At 45.0% G+C, this 22,247-nt stretch overlaps 1 protein-coding gene across 1 annotated transcript in view; it reads right to left on the bottom strand.

Annotated features, from left to right (window-relative positions):
* ITGA9 (integrin, alpha 9) overlaps positions 1 to 14,509 on the bottom strand; it is a gene marked incomplete at its 3' end in the record, with an annotated part of 138,971 nt that extends 124,462 nt beyond the window's left edge. The window contains exons 1-3 of the mRNA XM_010581817.1: positions 14,387 to 14,509; positions 12,956 to 13,062; positions 6,317 to 6,440 (exon numbers count right to left, since the gene is read on the bottom strand). Of these exons, the coding sequence (XP_010580119.1) occupies positions 6,317 to 6,440; positions 12,956 to 13,062; positions 14,387 to 14,396 (241 nt within the window). The remainder of the gene's footprint in view (positions 1 to 6,316; positions 6,441 to 12,955; positions 13,063 to 14,386) is intronic.
* Between the last annotated feature and the right edge of the window lie 7,738 nt (positions 14,510 to 22,247).

The raw sequence follows: 22,247 nt of genomic DNA on the forward strand, positions 1-22,247 counted from the left end.
TGATGGAGGGCTAGAGGGGCTCAGGCTCATGCCTGAAAAGCCACCCCAGGTCCGCACAGCCATGGCCAACCCGACCTGCCAGCCAGGCCCCCAGCCCACCAGGAGACCACAGGGCTCACTATCCCTTTAGGTACTAGAGACCATGGTCCCTGGTAGATCTTACTCACGACCCTGGCCAGGGTACGGCCTCTTAAAAGCCAAATGAGCCCATCATCTGGGACATAAGGAAAGAAGATTTCTTACGCATACATTTCTTTTCAGAGCAAGCCTCGATAGCTCTCTGTGTCAGGCCCATAACCAACTCCTGCAAGTGGGCCCCACTGACAATTTGATGGATTTAAAATGTTGTATTTCCCTATAATATTGTATCACGCTTGGCTCACAGTTTCTTTAAGTGTCTCCTTCAAAAAACACACAGCTCAATTTGCTTTAAAATGAAAGAGGAAAAAAGCCATAGGATATTTAACTTGCGCAGTGAAAGATTTAGGTCAGGCGAATAACGACATGACTGCAGGCAATGCCTCAGCACGGGATGGGAGGCAAACAAAACTTGTTTCTTGTTTTGGATTTTCAGATTTCTCCTCTCCTTTTATAAACAGGCTTCCCAGAACTTTTTTCACAATTCAGCAACACCTAAAAGCCTCAAACATGATGGCGGCTTCTCCAGCCATCACAGCTTTGCCATAGACTTGGGTGAGGCCTGAAGGTCTCCGAACCACCGCCCCATGTAACTCCAGCCGCCTGAGAGGCCCCATCCAAAGGCGCCCACGAGCCGTCCCCTGAATTCGGCTGCAAAGAAAAACCAAGGGCATGCAAAATCATAGGGCGGCAGAAGGAAGGGAAGCAGCTCTAGCAATGGAACAAGCCAGTTACTGAAGAGTGGTGGGTGGATCCGTAGCCTCACGCGGTTGTGTTTAACAAACATGCAAAATTGCTTCATTTCTTAGGGTAAACAGATGATTTTCTTCCAATAAGACAATACATGCACAAAAATTAAACCGTTTCTCCTATCAAGTCAAAAAGCTTATCGAATTCACAGCATTGTTTTATTATAATATAAATTTTGCCTACTTTAAAAAAAAAAAAGGCAACCAAATTCAGATCTAGGAGTAACTTGAAACAAAAGTCCCAACATCAGAGGACACAACACAGCTGATGAAAATCAGCAATATATGTATTAGAAAGAACAGAAACACACACATTATTGTTTTCATTGTCAGGCAATGAAAAACAATTACTTTTTAAATGAACCGAATTACTACTAACTGCAATGCATAAGGAATGGGAAAGATTTGGTGGTTTAAACAGTTGTAGAATAAACCAAGTTGGTACATCCACTGAAGCTCATACTTTCACAGACATTGTTCATGGCTTTATGTGTTGTTTGGTGTTTTTTAAGTCACTTATATTGCCAGTACTATGTGCTCAAACTAATGGCCCTACATATAACTTAAATAACTAGTTACGCTTTGGTTTTAACAGTGGACAGATGGGATTGCAGCAGTTCAAGTAAATTCAGAGTTTGGATACAACCAATGCTTCTGTGAACTGAAGAAAAGACATCAAAACTTTTTGATTTGAATAAATACCTGACAATGCTTCTCAGAAAAAAAAAAAAAAAGAAAGGAGCTTACAAAAGAGGAAGAAATGGATTCATTACAGTAGTGCAGCATGACACACAGAGACAGTGCAAAGCAATGACCCTCCTTTCCTCCCTATAGGTATCAAGACTCCATCGCATCATTATGGGGTCTGAGAACATCACACACACCGATTAACCTGTTTTCCTAACACCTCTGAGAGAAAAAATGGCTTTAGTGACATTTCGCAAGAGGGAACAGAAGCACAGAGGCCCAAACACCCCAGACATTGAGACTATTTGAGCGTTTAAAGCTCCACTGACACAGAGCAGAGATCAGCACGTTTTCAGGGGGATCCAGACAGACACAGTCCTCCTCAGGGGGCCCGCAGCCTCACCTGGACAGACACTGGGCTCCTGGATTCCAACATAACCCTTTCACCACAAAACTACCCCTTCTCCTTGTCAGCCCACCTAACTCCCATCTGCGGCAGCATACCCACCCCACTCCACGCCCAGGCGGGGCTCCTTTCCAGCCATGCACCCATGGTCACAGCCCAGCACAGCCACCCTGTCCTGGACAGTCACATCCCAGCACCACAGACTTCCGACTCCTCCCTAAAGCCAGTCTGCCTCTCCCAAGCAGCGGATGAGCCCAAAAGGCATGAAAACCAGGACTGCTTCTACCTCCTCTCCACTTCAGTGCGCACTAGTGACACCTGTCACTTGTACGACGCTGCCATCCATCCATCAATGCAGTGAGATGACCAACCAGCAGGAAATTGTGCAGTTACTGTGTCAGCTCACAGCTCTTGCACACCTGAGTAGCAACATTTGCGTGAGGCTTAGATAGCGCATGCAGTGGATTCGGTAGTTTCCGCATAGCTCCAGGCAATAACTGCTGTCACGAACAGATCCTTTTTTATACTTTATTATTCTTTCTTGTCTGCCTGCAGACTGTTGTGCACCCCCGATTACACAGACCACAAGACACTAAACTAACTGCTGCGGCAACAGCTGATAGCAAAGCAGTAAGATGAGGCCAAGTCTGGAAGAGGCGGCTGCCTCTGCGACTTTGAAGATGTGCCATGAATAAATACATAAAGCAAAAAAGAGAAGAAGGTGGTAGTGGTTTGTAGCCGTGATGCTCTCAGGTTATAAGAGAAGTAAGGCTGAGGAGAAGTAATTGGATAAAACAACATACAAATAAAAAGGATAAGCTGGGATGTGTGACGATTTTGAAGGTAAATGCTCCACAACTTCTTCTCCGAGCAAACCACTCTAAAAGTCTCTAAGCAAACTTCAATGCCATAACATAGCATAAGCTTCAGGGTGCAATAAAATCCTCTATCTACCATCTTGACAGATGGAAACAAAGTGGACAGTTACAGTCAATTATCATTCGCACTGGAAGTCTCTTCCTTCCTATCTTACAGTGTTTCACTACTCTAGCATGCAACAGTAGTAATCTTTCTGACCTAGCATTGTGGTAGTGGGTCTGGACCACAAAGCAGGGATGTTTTGATGGCTCCCAGAAAACCAGATGTGGTCTGGACCCTGTGGGAAAACTTGCTTATCCCTTTGGAGGCGAGGCATGTGAGTATGTGCTGTTCCCCTCATTTACTAACCAAAGGGTCCATCAGTCTTGCCCACCTCCGCCACCAACTCCTACCACAGAGGACTAGGAAGCCACCCCATCTCTCCCCACCAGCTGGGCTGCTTCTCACAGTAGACACAGCCACCCTTCTTCTTTGCAAACTGAATGCATCAGGGGAATGAAGAGGCAGCTCCCTTTTTTTGGAAGGCCATTAAAACTATGGGGAAAAATAACCAAGTGAAAGCACTGCCTAGAAGACTGTGGCTCCATAAGCCAGCTATACCACAAAGGACACCAGCTCATATAAACCAGATTAGTTCCTACTCAGAGAGATTGCATTTAACTATTAGGCTTGCTGCTGTTCTCATTAGCTCTCAATCGTTTCCAGACTTCTGTCAGCCCTTTCAGGGAAGCCGGACAAGAATAAGATGGATTGAGACTACTATGTTGTTGCACCACTACCATCCAGTCAGGAAAATTCCATTTCCTCCTTTATCTTTAATTATTAAGCCTGCTTTATGTGGAGAGAAAACATACTGTATGCATTAAGTACGTCTGTCCCAAGGTCAGACTCCTCTCCCTTTCTGGCACAAGACTTCTGTTATACAAGTGAATAATCCGTCTCCAGGTGCGTGTGCACACACACACACACAGAGATGGATGGAGACTGCTGATGTGCACTCGACTGGCCTGCACCCTTCGCCAGTTAGGCGACAGCCAGCTCTGGTTGTGGACCATGCAGCCACACCAGCCTCTCACGGGGCTTATTGCCTTAGCTGTGCTAACGATGGGGCTTCTGGAAACGAGCACGCGACTACCTGCACCCGTGCACACATGGCAAGTCCCAGAGAAGGCCGAGATGCTGGGATCTCGGCAGGCAAAGGCATGCTCCCGGGTGCAGGGTTTGCAGCTGTGGGTCTGGCAGCCTCCCGGCAACGGCCGCAGAGGCTCTCGGTGTGGCAGCACTTCAGCTGCATTATGCACCATGCTTATTATCCCTATCAGACTCACCGCTTCTCCCCTTTGGGCTGTTCCTCAGTGTCAGTGGAGGCGAATTGCTTCTTCTGCTTCCAGAAAGTGAAGGAAAAAGGTTACAAGGATGACTGCAATCTTATTTCACAGCAAACCTCAAACAACGAATCCTTCTGCATGACGTACCACGGCTGTCTCTCTCTTTGAGCTTATTTTATTGAAATCTAAAAGATCCAGGAGTAAACAAATTCAGCCATCCCTCGTGATACTTTGTGATTTCATGTCTGGTGGGGGGAGAGAAAATCAGTCCCAAACCTCCAATTTTCACTCTAGCATGGAGTGAAATTAAGCCAACATTGTACTGCACCAACCCTGCCAACTTTCCACTGGCTGCTCTGCATGTACTAGGCCCACACATTTCTATTTTCTAGCAATTCCTGGCAAATATCCTGTCAGATTAGCAGCAGTTTTACTCCAAAGACATGACGCACAGAAAAACACAAGCGGTTCATCTCTTCCAGAAACCACCTCCCCACCACGGCTTCAGGCGAGCCGCTTTTAAGGCAGTGCAGGAGCAGTGCCACAGGCTCAGAAGTAGCCACGGCAGCGTCACTGCATGTGCATGTTGACCATAAAGTTAATATCGGATGATTTGCAGCTCATTACCTCAGTGTGAGGCCCTACCCCAATTTTGCTGACAAGAGGGGGGAGAGAAAAAAAAAAAAGACAGACAAATACAGCAGGACAGTGCTCACAACAAGAAGGCTTACATAGTTTAGTTGTATTCTGCTGCAAAGCAGCTGGCATGGCTGGGTCAAGAGACACAAAATCCCTCACATTTCAAATAATGACCAATTTCAGGGCTGGGAAATGCCCAACGCATGAGTGTCTGCCATCTCCAGGCGCATGGGTTTGCGGTGGCAGGTCCTGAAGCAAAGCCCAGAGGAAGGTGAAGAGGTCTCAGGAGAAAGAGTGGGCATGGAGTGGACCCAGTTCTGCCACAGAGCTGGCTTCACAGGCTGCTGAGCTGGGACACAGCCGCTCACCAGCAGCGGAGAAACTTGCCGGGACATCCCCCGCCTTATCCCTTTCCCACTTACTAATGTCAGCAGCAAGCCTGCTGCTGGCTGCTGCCAACTGTGGATGGGGGGAAATGAATAAAAGCAAGTAAATAAATAAAATCAGAGGTCTTGCCCACAACAAACCCTGCTGTGTCTTGGCCTCCGAACTCCCACACTTCCTCAGGCTCCTACAGCAAGAGGGGAAAGACAATGCCCAGGACAGACAGGAGAAACCAAGAGGGTGCTTCCCCCCAAATGTTTCTCTGAAGGCCAAGATAACTTAGGAGATATCCTATCTTCTTCCTAACAACACACTCATGCCTCTGGTTTAGTTAATTGCTCTTGGCTGAGGAGACCCAAAACACACTGTTCTCTGAAGTCTTTAGGAAAGGAAACACGATACAAGTCTCATGTACCAGAAAGCTGGAAAATTAAAACATTGACACTTGGGATTTGGAACAGAACCAACAAGGCGCAGCCACCCACTGCTCAGAGCTGGAGCCCTCCATCTCTGTGGACCCCAAACCCAGACCTTCGGAGCATCCAAACAGCACCTGAAACACAGCAGCAGTTTAATATAAACTGCTGCAGAAGTTCCCCAAAGTGAGCAAGGTGTTAAAGCAGCCCTTTTTCTCCCGCTCTAGTCCTCTGAGAAATCACAACACAAAAATGAAAGTGGTTCCACAAGATGGGCAAATTGGTCCCCCATTGCAATGTAATTCAGGATTTTTACTCTGTGCCACAGCAAAGCGTGAGAGGCCAAGCTCAGATCAATATCTACTGATTATTCATATAAGGGAAGAGAGAGCTGCTGTCTCAAAAACACAGTTCAGAGACATATTATTCCTCTAGTAAAGTGTGACCATGCACAGTAACTCACAGCACCCGTTCAGTCATTGTGCTACTCTCTCAACTTCATTCAAGACCCAACCACCACCCCAGCTGTGCTCCAAGGCAGCCGTATGTTACCAAAAACAAAAACGAAAAAGGAAAAAATCAGTAACGAGCGTTAGTGCGGATGGCTTTGGAAGTAAAGGGAAAACACAGCAGCTGTAGACAGGGTGCAGCAAGGGAGGTGAGCCCCGCTCCCAGCCCCACACTCCTTACCTTCGTAGCAGGGCAAGAGCTTTCTCCCGTTGGGCTGCAGGTTGGGGGGAATGATGTTGCAGAAGCCATGGGGCAGGATGTACTCTGTCTCATAGTAGATGTTTTTCCAGCGGTGCGCACATGCCTAAACAGATCATATCACATGCGTTATTGACCCAGAGTCACAGGAGAGCCCTCTGACCAAGGCAGAGAACGCACGAACAGAACCTCTTAGCATCACCTTCCCCCCACAACCCCATTGTCCTCTCCCTACATCCCACTCTTTCTAGATAAAGTATCTTCTCACTTATCTTCTGCAGCTCATGACACAGCTCAGATCTCACCTTCACAGGTGCATGACTAGGAAAACAACAGGTCTCACAGCAAGACAGAGCTCACGCTGCAGACTTCAAGATCTCTCACTGTGTATGACTCTGTACAGCCAGTGAAGCTCTTCTAACTAAAAATGCACTAACGGAACCCAGCCAAGCCAGAAAAGGGGGAAAAACAGCAATAAAGACATTGAGAATACACATAAGAGGATCAGAATGGATGCTAAGACTCAGAAGGTTACTAAGACCATATTAGAAGGTTATCCCACCAGAGGATGCATGTGCGAGTCAAAGGCTTGTCTCGCTGGGAAAGGCAGCCTTGTTTCTGGTGACAGAAGAGCTGGGCTTTGCTTACTGGTAATGAATTTAAGTGAAAATGCGAGAGGTTTGTGGCAACAAGAGTGGCAACATCAGTCAAGTTGCACATGAGCTGCAGAGATCAGGGTGCCTTTCTCTTCACAGTGAAGAATAAGATCACCCTGCAAAACCAGAGCTAAACTAGTCTCACCTGGACACTTGCTCAGTACAAGTGCCACACACAGGCACAGATACAAGCAATGCAGAGCCTGGTTCACATCTTCCTAGAACCCATTTGCTTCAAAAATTAACACTGCATTGCTGCCAGGCAAACCAGAAGTTGTCTGACGCTCAGGGTTACTTGGAATAAAAGGAAACAAAATGTGAAACAGCAAGGGCTTTGAACTTGAGCACATGCTGGGCCGTATCTCCAGCTGGTCTAAGTCACTGAAGTCAGTGTAGATGTGTCAATTTATATCATTTAAGGCTTGGTCCAATGTGAACAGAGCAGCCTCTATGCTACAAATCATCTCCTCCACATACTTTAAACTTTTTGTGGAAACTTTGCGTCAGCCCCATTCCTGATCCCCACATTTGACCCTATCCTCCCCAGACGAGACACCCTCTGTCTTCCTTCCCTTTGTGCTACCCCACTTTTCTGCCTCAGCACCTCAGAGCTGCCCATGGGGGCATCTCAACATCATTAAAAAAAACACATCCATAAGAGAGGCACAGTTGTGTTACCTATCCAGTAAAGGACCAGGGAAGCGTATCAGCCACTGGGAAGCTCAAAATTCAATCCAGCAGTCAACACAGGCCCCTTCCCATACACTTAACACCAGAAAGACATGAAAGGGTAACACTACTCTCATTTTTTTAACTGAAACAGAGCAAAACCGGTTGTGCAAAAACCTGCTCTGCTGTTAGCAGTGCTGCATTTGGACTTTGATATTTATTGCTTTCCTAACTTCCAGCACTCAAGGAGAAGCACGTATCTCCTGAAGATGGCTATTACAGAGGGATAACAAGGGACTCCGGGGGCCACGGAAAGCTCTGCACCGCACTGCATGGCGCAGGCTGCCACCTGTGACGCGAAGGATCCTTCTGATGATACTCTGCTCAACAGCCAAATGCATGTGAGGAGTCCTGCAAAGAGCAGCTTTGGGGACTCCCTTATGTGCTTTAAGGAAGCTTAGTTATGATTTTAATCCCCATGCACCACTCATTCAAAATTCAACAGCAACAAAAAGCCAGCACATGAAACGCTCATTTTCAGAGTAACCAGGAAATAGTTTCTCTCCTGACAGATCTGTGCTGCGAGCACAAATATACACATGCACAGCCCTTTTAAAGACAGTACAATAAAGACATACACCATTAAAGCAACAGTCAAGTCAACCCCAACTCCGGATATAAACTCAAACAGAAACAGACCAAGAGTATTTTTTAAAATTATGGAAAGATAAATAAAGGATTGTGATATTGTAAATTCCTTGACATTTTATATCTCAGAAACTGCAAGGGACCCACATAAATTAACCTACTAATCTCTCCCAGAGGAGCACAAATGACAGAGTCAAGGAAAGCAGCAGCATTTCATCACAAGCAGGAGGCTTTGCCCAGGAGTGAGGTGCAGAGGCCAAGACAGAACAATATAAGGAGGAAAAAAGGAGCTGGTGCCCAAGAAGTACATTCAAAATCAACTGGAGACTATGGGCTCACTTCAGCAATTCTGGGCACACTTACCTAACCTGTTAGGGTTTTGGTTTTGTTTGGGTGGGTTTTTGGTTTGGATTTTTTTTTTTTTAATGATCACCTTTCTGTATCTTCATCACGCTGTGTATTCAGGCACACTAAAGTTTACTGCTGACTCCCTGAGTCTGCAGACAGCTCGTACCCATAGCTCCAAGAGATGAGCTCCACCTCAGTTATCTCAGCAGGGGCTTCCCCAGCCACCCCCATGCCACAGCTGCAGAATTTGGTATTTTCCCAATGGACAGGAGTGGACCAACTCCTCTTCCTCCCTGAAACTCATTTCTCTGCAGCCAGGCAACCAGTACCTTTGTCTTCCTGCCACAGCTGCTTTTGGTTCTCCTGCCTTCCCAAAAATGTTTAGTTGGATTACACTACGCAGTCCCCGCATTATTCAACGTTACTGAGGCAAGATGATGTGCTACCAAAGGTGGCCACAGCCTTCCTTCTTTGATGGCACATGTCTGAAGAGGTCTTGGGAACAGAGATGAGTCACCTGAATTTGATGCTGTAGATAAGGTTTGTCTGTGGTTTTTTTTTTTCCTAAGGTGATTGCAAACAACTGACAGCTTACACACCCTTTTTCAGATACAAGCCATAGGCAGGGCCCTGTACAATGTGGAAGCCGTCAGCACACTTTGGTGCTCAGCAGCTGCTGCCAGGGCACAGGCTCCAGCTCCACAATGGGACAGGGGAAAAAGGATGCAAACCTGTGAAGCAAAATAAAACGCTTCAGGGCAAAGCACAGGGAGGTCTCCATTGACAGCAGACACTGCATTACCACAATGTAATGAATAGGCCATTTCAGAACTGCAGCCACTTTGCTCTTTTGCCTATTGAACACCAGCCACAGGCTTTGCACCGTAGGAAAAGCAACACAAGACACCCAGGCTTCACTTCAGAGGCCGAACGCCCCACGTGAATGCATGGTCCTTATAGAGCCCTCCGCTGACTCCTAAAGTCAGAGTACAAACAAGGGACTTTTTGAACATGTCACTGTCAGACCACTTCTGGTTTGCTCTTTCCTAGGACTTTGGCTTTGTTGCAGTGATGGGTTTTTTTACAGACACACACACAATCACTAAATGTCCCAGTAAGTCAGCTACTTTAAATGAAAAATAGCAACATTTGATAAAAACCAGAGTAATGACTGATGTGGTGGGTATTTAGGAAGAGGAAGACTGAAGGATGTGGCTTATCTCCAAATCATAATGCACTGTCCCTGGTTCCTCTCTCAACAAAAGTAAAAGGAGGACTTTTGCCATTTCAGTTTGGAAAGAGCTGGCAATCTCAGCTGTATTATTGCAGCACTTAGATTAATGCAAATATTGACTGATAGCATACCTGAGAACAGGAAGCCACTGAACTGCAAACTCAGAGCTTTTTTAGCTAATCTTACGTCTTCATTTGTTTAAATCCTCATTGTTTGATGCTTTTCTATTTAGTCCGTCACACAAACATAGAACTCTGGTTCAGTAACATTCTGGCACAATATGGGTTCAAACGCAATCCACTTTTTACCAAACACCAGCTAAAGCCCCCCTGCACACTCCTCACCTTCCCTACCACCCCTTTCCACTGAAGCTGGTACTCTCATCAGGCAATTGGGGAAGGCTGATAAGACAGAAATTTAAGCCACTAAGCAGTTTCAAAGCAAAAGCAACAACTTCTTTGTAAAATCCACAGTTAAACTGTGGGACTAATTCCTCTAACACAGGACATCAAGAGCATGAATAGTTCACACAGGTTTAAAAAGCAACTACCCTTATGTATGAAAAAAAAAAAAAAAAAATATCCATCCAGGGCTATTGACCACAAAGATACAACTCTGACTTAAAGGAATCCCTGGAAGAGATGCAGTAAATAGAGCTGTAATGCCTACAATATAGACTGCACACACTCCTAACTACATGGAATTGCTCATGAGAGTTAGCTAGTAATTTCATTAAAAAGCTAAAAATCAGCAGATAGGGCCACAAACACGCATTCAGATAAGTCTCCTCAGAATACCAGTTTCTCATAGAGGCTTCAAAGAAGAGCTGCATTTTAAAGAAATCCTTATCTTTAAAATTAGAGGAGCACATGTATAAAAACCCATCTGCTTATGGGAAAGTCACAAATCTTTTTCATTAAAAAGTTATCTCAAAACAGAGTAACAGTCCCCTGAAACAGCTAGGTATTTTCCATCCACAAAGCAATCCATATGCCTTCTTCATTCCAGGCTCTGTCCACACACAGGTGTGCACAGATGTAGAACTACTAGTTTAAGACAGAGTGCTTTGGTGATAAATATCAATAGGAATTAGATATTTAAACATCCTTGAGCATCCGGACACAATATATTTGGTGAGGGCAGTATAATCTCATCAGAGGGCTGGTTTAGGACTACCTTAAATCAGCATAACTTGTGGAGACATTTTACCAGCTTAAGCTGCACCAGAACAAGCACATCACCAGCTGCACATTTTACTTTAGCTACATTTTGCTTTTAAACCTGCTTTACGTCCGAAATTTCTGTCCCCTCAGCCCCAACCTAAGCCCTCACAGCCTGCCCATGTCTTTCACCCTTGTAGCCTCCCCTCAGCCAGCTAGCAGCCAGCCCCAGCCTTGGTAGTTGCCCGGCTTTTTTCCCCACCAGCTTTCCCTTCCTTTGCTGCTTTTGTCTAAGGAGATGACACCTAAGCATCAGCTGCAACCTGTTCCCCTTTAAACCACAAAACCATTATTCTTAAGGTATCATTTTTTCAAAAATGTCTCAGTGTTGCCTAAAAAAAGTGTATGTGCTACCTTCTGAAAATGGGACAAGAATTTGTCTAGTTCAGCCAGATGACTGGAAAATCGAGTGGATGCTGTCTTGAGGTAGTGTTATCCTGATCAGTGCAAGTTACTCCTCAGTTGTCACGCAGGACTCTGAGCACAAATACAGATCAGGATATCCCTTGAAAACATGAATTGCTTACACTACATGAATGCCTTAATTTTGTGGTCTGCTGTACGTTTACAGGGTATTTCATTTATGCCTCTCTTTTTCCCCTCCTCCTCTAGTGCTGAACACATTTAAGACATCCAAGAAAAGTAAAGCATCAGCCAGCCGCTATAGCACTAACGAGCTGTACACCAAAAGAGACAATCAGATAAAATACCATACTACTATCACAGAAAGGTATAAAAACCACCTGCCCCCCCATGGGGAAGTTGGTCTGCGAGGACTTAGGGTGTAATCATTTGGACTCTAAGCTCATATTAAGAAAAATGCCTTTGAGTGAAGCAGCTTTGTCCACTTGCCTCACACACGTCGTTGGCACAGTAATCATTGTGCAAGATCTTTCTCACTAGCAGCTTTGTGACAGTTTGATGCCAAGTACCAGGGCAATCCCCTATTTCATGGGAAATATGGGGTCATACTGGAGGTTTCCGACACCCAAACAGCAGTCTTTAGAATTAGATTGTTGTCAGGGTTACTCTGATAAGAGCTTGAAATTTGCCTGCCACATATACTATGCACAACATTTTACTGCAATTCTTTTTTTTATTTCGGTTAACATTCCTGCAGACAGACTCAATCAGGTAGACAGTCAGAACCCAACCGCGGATGTAAACACAGACAACTATTGATCATAATATAACCATGAATTTTAGAAAGATTTTTGCCCAGCTCTCTACGATTATTTTTTTTCCAACACAGGAAATGTTGTTTTGCAAAGATAAATTCCTCATCCTAAGGATCACATCTGCTCTCCTTGACCTGTCTATGTGCATGGTAACCATATCAAAGACAACAAGGCCACCCACACACAACTAAGGCATCTCTACTCGCAACTCTTCTGCCTCATTAATGGAAAATTAATATACATAAGGAAAAAATATTGCCACAAAGACTCATCTTGCATTTTTGACTGTACGTTCTGACAAGCAATACATACGCTCAGGGAAAATGGATGCATACATATTCCCTACCTAAACAAAAAGAACAAACTAGCAGGTACCTCCCAGACAAAGTTCTATTTATTCAGTTCAAAGATTTAATCCCTCAGATTTAGGAGGAAGCCCTTGGGTGACACAAGTCAGGTGTGACGGCTTTGAAGTCCTCCCTCTATAAATAAAGCTTTCTGGCTGGGGCTCACTTTTCCTTCCGCTTGAAGGAAGGGGCTACAGAATATGCTGCCCGTAAAGCTGGACTCTGTCAGTCACTGCCGAACACATTAATCCTGACGTGTTTAGCATTAGAGTCAGACAGCAGCAACGGTTTTCATGAGATCAAAGAAAAGAGTGGACTTACCAGCACGCTTCCACCAGCCTTCGGCTGTCTAGCCAGGCTCACACCCATCCATTCGTCATCTCTGTCTTCTCTGCAGGTCTTTCCACAGAGTGTGCCCCGAGAATTGCCTACAGAAAGATCAGAAAGGCAGCAAGGCAAGGAGACATGAGTTTTAAAAACCCACCAGAGAATCCCTACAAGAAAAGAGATTGCCCATCAAACATCTGCCTGACAGTGCTTTTCTTTTCCCTTGCATCCTGATTTGTTCGAGTTCTTGTATGCATTTTGAGTTCTTGCATGCATTAATCAGGGTGATGCTCTCACTCTTACTAGGCATCATACAAATACATACTAGAGGACAGACCCTGTCCCAAACAGCCAGCAGCTGTTACAGCATCTCCACAGCTCTACTTGAATAATCCATCCAAATGAAGTCAATGGGAGATATGTGGGATTGCCTGCAGAATGCAATCAAAGCAAAAATTACTCTTGAAAATGAGTTCTGGAGCATTTAAAAAAAATTGAAGCCCAAATCTTTAGTCCTGTCAGGCAGTATTCACAAATCCTTAAGACACAGTTTACATTACAGTAGCAGGACAAATCAAACTTAGCCAAAATACTGTTTTAACACAAGTAAGCTTCATAAAAATAAATTATACTTGACTCATTAATGAAAAGATGAACAATACTAACATGCCTTTTTCATAGGCAGAGAAAGCAGCAACATGCATGTCACCAAGAAGAGCAAAATATTAAAAGGCTTCAGTTCTCTCCATTGGAATCCAGCACGAGATTTTAGATCAGAGTTTTACTTTAGGACTCCCCTTCCCCCTGAGTTGGGACAGGACATCAAAGAAACCAGAGTCAATCCTGGTCACGTGCAATACTGTACAAGCATGGCTCTCACAGAGAAACTTATTTCCTTTAGCACAAGAAGCAAACCCAAGGAATGATTTGCTGCATTGCGAGGGAACCCACTAATCCCCACGTTGCTAATAACACCACACATCATGGGCCCACCAAGGCACTGCCTGGGGTCATCCCACACACCCCTATTTCAGCACTGCCTGGAGCAGGCAGCAGCGCTCCCAACCACTCACATACCCACCGACATGCTGCAAAGCCATACCGAAGCAGGTGGAGAAAAGACAGCAGCTTAGGGTAGGCAGGGAAAAATCCACCTTTGCCTGGTTGCTCGCTGGAGAGAGACAGAGAGAGAGCAGGGCCACTGGGAGAACACCAGCCCCAGGTGGGATGCTGTTTTGTAATGCTGAAGAGAATATGACACCTTTACTACCAGTGCTCAAAATCTGTCAGGAGAGGCTGACGAATCCCTCTCAGTGTCTTGGGGCCTCTTTGAAGCTGTCAGGAGGATTGCTAGCCATTTGGGGTATGGTTTGGTTTTTTTGGTTTCCTCCATCTCCCCCCCCCCCAAGCATCGCAACTGCCTACCTCGACCCATATCCAGTTCTGTGCATCTTCTGTCAGGATTGGTATGGACTCGACATTTAAACACTGCTCCTGGGGACTGAACAGAGGTGCTGTATTTAGATTCTGCCCTGGGAGCACCAACCAAGACCCTGGAAACCAAAAGCAAAGTAACAAGTGATTAATTTCAGGAGAAAAGAAAAAAAAAAATAATAAAACAACAGCAAGGTTCACATTGCTAGAGCTTCCTCAGCAAAAGGACTTCCTCCAGCAACCTTGTAAAATGATGGCATTGACTCGCAAACTGAAAACACTATACACAATAAAGGCATTTTTCCCCAGCAAAGCCACAAATACTTTAACAAGTTAAATTTCCATTAGGATTGTAACACATTTAAAGCACCGCCCCCCACCCCCAAAAGCATTTAGGAAACTATTAGGAGAGACAGGAGCAGCTGCACCCATTTTTCCTCAGTTTTAACTACATCCCTATCAATCCAAGAACCTACAAGAGCTAATACACACACCCATAAGAGGATAAAATCTGAACCTGCGTGCTTGCCAGCTAGCCAAAGATTAATAAGCTTGTTGAGAAAGTTGAGGCACCCCATTGTCAGAACACTTTATGTAACTACAGCTTTAAAAGACAACAATGAAAACACCCAGCCAACAACACAGGAGCAAACCTCTTCCACAGTGCATTGCTATCAACCCGTGTTTATCACTAAGGCTGTGAACACTATACCTGGACTATTTATCCTGTGTGAGAGCTACTGTCTCTGTGAAGCACCAATGCACAAGCTCTGACCATAGGGTTCCCTAACGTACCCTTGAAAGATGATGAGCACTTTTTAATCACTTGTGTTACAATCCAGTTAACTGTTTAACAAGCTGGCAGCTGCTCATGCCCTAAGGGGTGCTTTTTGCAGAGGATTACAGGGGAGGCACAAGTATTAAGGGAGCCCTTTTACCACCTCCTCATTAAAGGGACAATCTTTCTCAGCTGATTGTGAGCCCAGATCTGGGCACAGGAGCATGAGGAGGGAAGCTAAGCAGGAGGAAGGCAGCTCCAGGGAGGGCAGTGGGGAGCATCAGGTAGTTTAGTACCAGTTCTGCAGATACCCTTGCACTGTGAGGCAGGGCAGAGCTTCTGCATGTAACAAAATCCTCTCTGAAGTTAAGCCCAGGGCTGGAACTAAGGGTGCTCATCTCTAACAGACTGAGCCTCCAGCACTTGCATGCACAGATCCAGCCTGCTACTTGGGAGGCAGCAGCTGACCAAGGAGAAACTCTTCTTGGTTTACCCACTAAAGGGATAAAGAGCTACTAGTGCAAAGTCAGTCCGCGTACACAGCCCACCCACAGCACAGACGGACAGCCCAGCACAAGCCCCAAAACTGAAGCTTTCCTTGTTTTAAGCAACCTCTCCTTCATCCTCCAATTTAAGGTTCCATCCCCAACCACCACCCATCATCACTATCCCAGTAAACACAGGGAGACCCAAGGCACAAGGCATGCACGTGTCCAGGGTCAACCTGAACCACCCGGAAGAGCTGTTCCTGCATCAGTCTCGTCTATATGAAACAGCAGCACATCTCCACTGCCTACACGCTTCCCAGGATGCAATAAAACTGCCCTGTGGCACTTGGAAATACATTTAGAAGAAGAAGAGAAAGCCCTACATTAAGCAACCATTTTCTCCAAAGTTTCATGAGCTAAGCTGTATCATTTGGAGAAGTTTGATGGGGCTGCACTCTACAATGCACATCATGTTTTCACAAGTGAGAAGAATTAATGTCCGAAATACTTAGGTTGCTAAAACCTACAAAGCCTGCACACGTTGAGGAGCGAGCGCAAAGCAGCCTGAAATAATAGCTCCAAATGGAAATCCCAGCAGGCAGGCGGCAGGCAGAAAATCAAATGCCAATCATTTCATTTACACAGGCGATGAATGCATGTCATTCACTTATTGACATTCATGAGGTCTAACAAAAATAAATAAGGGGGGATACTAGTAGCTTAAAGAGTTATGAGTTCAGATTGCAAATGGCAAGAAACTGTTTCTATGACCTGTTATAACAATAAGAAAATGTAGCCCACATTGACCTCCAGTTTAAAAGAAGCTTTGCTCTAACCTTATAAAAGTAAATATGTTTCGGCAATTAGTGCACAAGTTACCTTGGGTTGCAGAACGCAAGATGGAGATGAAGGAGCCTAAATCACAAAGACTCTTCAGCTCTCTTTAAAAATCTGAACGGGAAAAACTGATAATTAATGATCTGAGTAGGCTACTGGCACAGATAATATTGCTATCTTGAGCAAATATACCTTTCAAAAAGAAAACATCTGTTGCCATTTCTTTGTGTGGACTGAGCAGAAGGAAGCAGCCAGTAAAGGCAACTGGTGATGTGTGCCAAAAGCAAATCTATTTTGGATTGTCCTGAATGCCCATATGTTCAAATTCGGTACATTACCTACATCACATACTATGTCATATTAGGATCTTGTCTCATTCTTTCACTCTTGCACCTAGACCCCAGCAGGTGAAACCTTTGCAAATCTACTGTTCTATCTGTCATGAGCCATGCTCCTCGCCTGTGGCCTAAGACAGTCACCTTCAGGGAGATGGGAGATTTTCTGTTGGTTCACATGCTTTTTGCTTGGTCAAGTTGGTATTTGCCACATACCACTTACTTCGGTTTTATTCAAAGGTTTGACACTGGAATATTTCCTTTGTCAAGAAAAGAGTCCTCTGCTCTTTCATAAAGTTTCTGTATGTAACAGCTTAACTGTTGGAAGAAAGCCACCTATTTAATTGTCATGAGACTTTTCAGCAGACCTGGATAGAAGACTCATTTGCATCCAAATATTTTGGGACTCATCGAGCAAAACAAACACCTGTTTTGTATCCCCCCCTACATATTAAAGCACCTTTGAAATCCTTTGCAACTTCCGTGAAACAACGCTGCAGCCAGAGTAGGTGTTTTTCTCTGGTACCATACTGAAACAGAAATACATTTCAAACCAAAGCCTTAGAGCCTAATACAGCCTTCTTGCATTTCAGTGGAGTCTTGCCTGGTGTAAACACAGAAGATACTTAAACAGCCAGCAGAAGTAGAACCCTGTCCTCTTGCTATCATCAGGCAACCTTCCAATGTATTCCAACTAGTTTAACCAGCTTTCATTTAAAATAGCCTAATTTTGTGGTAGAGATTTCCAGTGCTGCTATAGGACTACCTGGATTGTCAGCAAGCAAGCACCAGCAGTTCTCCAGCCTTTTGCCAAAAGGCTTATGATGTGGGCAGTACTCTTTGCAGAGATTATCAATGAGTGCCGGCTCTCACCACAACTGTAATAGTCTGCAGGAAGCCCTTAGGATATTTGCGAGTAGCTGCATGAAAACAGCTTGAAGGGGAAACCCCATCAAGAGAAAGGGATTACTTTCCATCAAAGAGAACCAAGGGCAGTAGGAGTGGGGTTTGGGGCCATTTTAGGGTCACTTTTGCTTGATATGCACAGAGCTTTGAACCAAGTACTGGGGTCTGAACTGACATGAGGAGCAGCAGGCAGAGAGACCATTTAACCTTCTGTTCTTGATTTCATGCTTGCATGATGAAGGACAAACGCCCTCATCTGTATGGAGACAACTACGCAGCTACGTGGCCAGAAACCATCACACTGCAGGACCCACAGCAGCCAGTATTAATGGATGACAAGAAGCTTTTCTGGCCGTGTGGAAATCCACACCTCCTTAAAATTACTTCCTGCAGAACAGTAACTATCACTTTGCTGGTGATTGACCCTCGGGAAATACAGATTTGGAAATTAAGTGCTGCATTTAGCAGAAGGAACAGTGAACGAAAGTATCGAGCTGACTGATGGCATGGAGAGATGCCAAGCACATTAAGCATCAGCCTACAGCATGCCGGCAACGATTAGGCAATCACAGCTCAAGGACTGGGGAGTATAGGTACCTCGCCTCACTGCAATGTTAAGTGGCAGAGAGAAAAAGTCTTTAAATATCCTCGCATACCACAGCAGACTTCAAAAGCAGCACCAGAGGAGGGTGCACCATCAGCATATCCCAGCTGAGTTTCTTCCCTTCAGAAAGGTCTCTGTCACATGCTAAGCCCTCGAAATAAAAACCTCAGTGATTCATCCACTACGTGCAGAGCAAGAAGGGGGAGGGCTGTTATTTGGACAGCAGATGGATGACCTGTGACCAACAACAGGAAGCCCAGGTCCCCTGAAATGCCGCGGCAGCACCTACAGCATCACTACATCGCTCGTGCAACACAGCATTGCTAACACAACACCCAGCCTCTACACGGTCAGTCTGTTCCCGCACTTTCCTTCTGGTTGCACACAAGTACACCATGCACTAACGACACGTATCCTTCAGCCTGAGATGCAGAACAGCCTTTGTTATTTCAGCGGCAGCTCAAGCCGGTGAAGAGCACGGCCGAAGGAATGAAGCAACAGCACAGAAACCAGACTCATTCCTTATTGTAAAACTCGCAGCAGGACACCATGCAACTAAACTGACTGCATTAGTTTTTCGTGCCAGATCATGTTGCCAGAAAGGATAAAGTTGTTACCCTGGACTTGCTGAGGGATTTGAGGGTGTCAGCAAGAAGGGGGCATAGGGAGGGGAAAGGAGAGAGATAAAGTAACATCGTATTTTAAAAAAGAACGATCTGAGATGTCACATTATTAACATTTTTTCACTGGGGCAAAATTGACATTTGTTTCTTCTTAAACTGTCTGAAGGAAAGCAAAGCAAGCAACATTCTTGGTCGCTTTGTAGGGTCTTTACTCCAAGCTTCAAAATTATATCCAGAGAACAGAAGCACTTCAGCTTGTCTCTGCTCCAAATGCAAGTAGCCACCTGGTTCTTACTCGACTGAAAATGGCAATGGTGGGGAACCAGGTAAATCTTTCAAGATTTACAGTCACAAAACCCGCATAAGGAAGGAAAAGGAGACGTTGTCAGAAATACAATAACCCCAGCACATCTGTGATGACAAACTTTTCTTGAGATGAAAACTGTGCAAAAACAACTCCTAAACGGAAGCATCATTGCAATTAACCATTTCACACAGGTCAAAGGCACTGACTTACTCCACTGTCGCAGTGGAGGCTGAATAACCATATTCCACTATCATTTCTGTGTCGAGGGCTGTGTGGCAGCCTGACTATTCACATTTATCTGATGTGATATTTCAAACCAAATATCCCCCTTTTCTTTCCTCCTGCAAGAATATAAATCCTCAAGAATCACCAAACCCTGAATTGGTTTACCGGGTATGATCAATCACATTTTTGCAGGCTCACATAGCGTACAGCTCACCAGGCAAACCATGAATGGCCAAAACATTACTGTCTAAAGTTAACTTAGCTTAACTACTGCCCACTGTAGGGTACAGGCCAAACATGCATGAGAAACTGAAATCGTAAGTCTTCTTTGGGTGAAGAAAAGCTACACAGCTAAGAAGCAAGCTGATGCACAAAACCAAATAATAACCCTATGACTATGACTATTAAGAGAAGCTATATACTACAATGGGATGAATGGAAAACATTTTTATTATATATTCTCTATATCATACTTCAACCTTTCCACAGAATATCACATCTGAATGAGAAGGGAGGAAAAAAAAAAAAAAAATTAAAAATCACCCAGCCCGTTAGGGAAATATCTCTATAGCTTTTGCACACAAAAGCTTCACACACAAAAACCTGACAAATCTGAAAAATGTCGTCACCTCTACTAAACATTTCCCTCTACACTCATCCAATAACCGGGATTGTTTCTTGTATTTCAATAACCTGCAACGGGTAATCGCTTTAAACAGGAAATCAGAGACTTTTATGCTCCAAAGTGATGTCTGAAGGCAGAAATAAGATTCTGTACAGTATAAATATGGTTTTAAAATAGTACTATATAATACTGCAAGCCTTTATGCCCAGTTGAAGTGGGCATAGCTAAAGGCACTGACAAGGGTTCAGCCCTTTGATGGTCTGAATGTCAAAGAAGATGGGGCAGATCTTTTAAGCTTTCCAGAAGAAATATGTTAAAGGCTTAAAATTGACACTATGTTGCACTATGCAAAACCCCTGCCTGCACTCAGAATATGCCTATCCAGTACAGGGGATGGCATCTTCAGAAAACTGGAAGAAGGCTGCATATACTTTTAAAAGCAGAGAAATTCATTGCTGTCCCTTGACCTTTAGGCTGCAGGCACACACGCATATAGCAAACTAGAGTCAAGGAGACTGTAAAAAACACATCTCCCAAATTTGTTATTCCAGAGTCTGTTGGGCACAGGATTTTGAAGCACCCGTGAAAACAAACTCCCTGGTTCCAAAATGGAAAGAGGAGCTTTCCCGTCAGTGGTGACAATCCCAACCTTACAACTTTTGACAGTGCTGACGCTGACCATATTAAGCTGCTGTTAACCCTTCTGGGTGTTCAGGCTAGCAAATTATTTATTTAAAAACACTTCATGGGGTTTTTTTTTCTGGGTGCCATAGCCATGAAGAAGCTCCATTTTCAGAAAACTGGAGATTTTACTTTTCCAAGCACCAGACTTCTTAGAGATGCCTGCCTTCAGACAGACACCTAACATGGCTAGCCCAGCATTGTTCCCAAACAAAGTGGGATATCTGAGAGACTCTCCTCCCTGGTCCACTTCCCCTTAAAAAAAAAAAAAAAACAACAAAAAAATACACTAGCAGGTGCTATCTGAAAATAATTCGCGTTATCGATCAGAATGATAGACACCTACACAAGGAGCAACAAATAATGTCATTTTCACGCCACCATACCCCACTAGATCAGCATTTCATTCACACCACTGTGAATCCCCAGCAATTTGTGTTGAACACAAGTCGCTTTCAGCCTTTATATCCTTTGTCGGTTCCTGCCCCAAGTTAAGCATTGCTTTAAACTGAGAGCTCTTCTTCTCCCGGAACGCTTTTCCTCTATGAAGTCTTCTGATAAGTCTTTAAAAATGGATGCTCCATGAAAGCCACTATGCAGAAAGGCAGAGCATACAACTACTTGTGAACTAAGGGGTGTGAAAGAAATTCATTTTTAAAGAACTGGACGCCAGCATGAATACATTTATTTATATCACAGTGCACTATAGTTCCAACATCAACAGCTGAGTAATCGGGCCATATCTAAGTGTAAAAGATAAAGACAAGCTTTGTGGACATTTATTGGCAGCAGTGGCTCCTACTCACATTAGAAGTGCACCAGATGACATCAACTCGGTCCAATTAAGAGAAATCAGTTTTAATTCTAACAAAGAGCCTCTGACCCAGACAAGAGAGAGACAGACTATGCTCCAAGGCTCTTTTCAGTCAACGGGAAAAAACAAGAAGCTTGCCAGTTTGCATAATTTTTTGAGATGTAGACAAACTTTCTATCATCGTTCCTTTTTTTTTTTTTTTTTTTCTTGAAAGTTACAGAGACATTTCCTCTACGGTCCCTCGCGCCAAGAGCGGGCACACAGAGGGGACGGACGCCTCCCGGTTTGGAAACGTCTCTCCAGTCACCGGCGGATCTTCTTCCTCGCCAAGGGGCGCTCGGGGAGGTCGGCACTGTCCGTGCCGAACGCGCTGCTCCCGCTGGAGGCGACCGCTGCTAAAACCTTTCCCGTTTAACGCGGCGTGACCGATCACCTGGCGCACCCCGCGCGTTTTCTGCCAAGGAGGAGACGGGCTGCCGAAGGCTCCCCGCGAGGCAGCGGGGCCGCGCAAAGCGCCGGGCCGCCGGGCGAGGGACCGCGGCAGGACAGCGGGCTCCCGACGCCGAGCGCCCGCTGCCAGCCCGGGACGGACACCCCCGAGTTAAAACACCGCCCGACGGGGGGGGGGG

This window comes from Haliaeetus leucocephalus, unplaced genomic scaffold (assembly GCF_000737465.1).
Source record: "Haliaeetus leucocephalus isolate CR32 unplaced genomic scaffold, Haliaeetus_leucocephalus-4.0 Scaffold808, whole genome shotgun sequence".
NCBI lineage: Eukaryota > Metazoa > Chordata > Aves > Accipitriformes > Accipitridae > Haliaeetus > Haliaeetus leucocephalus.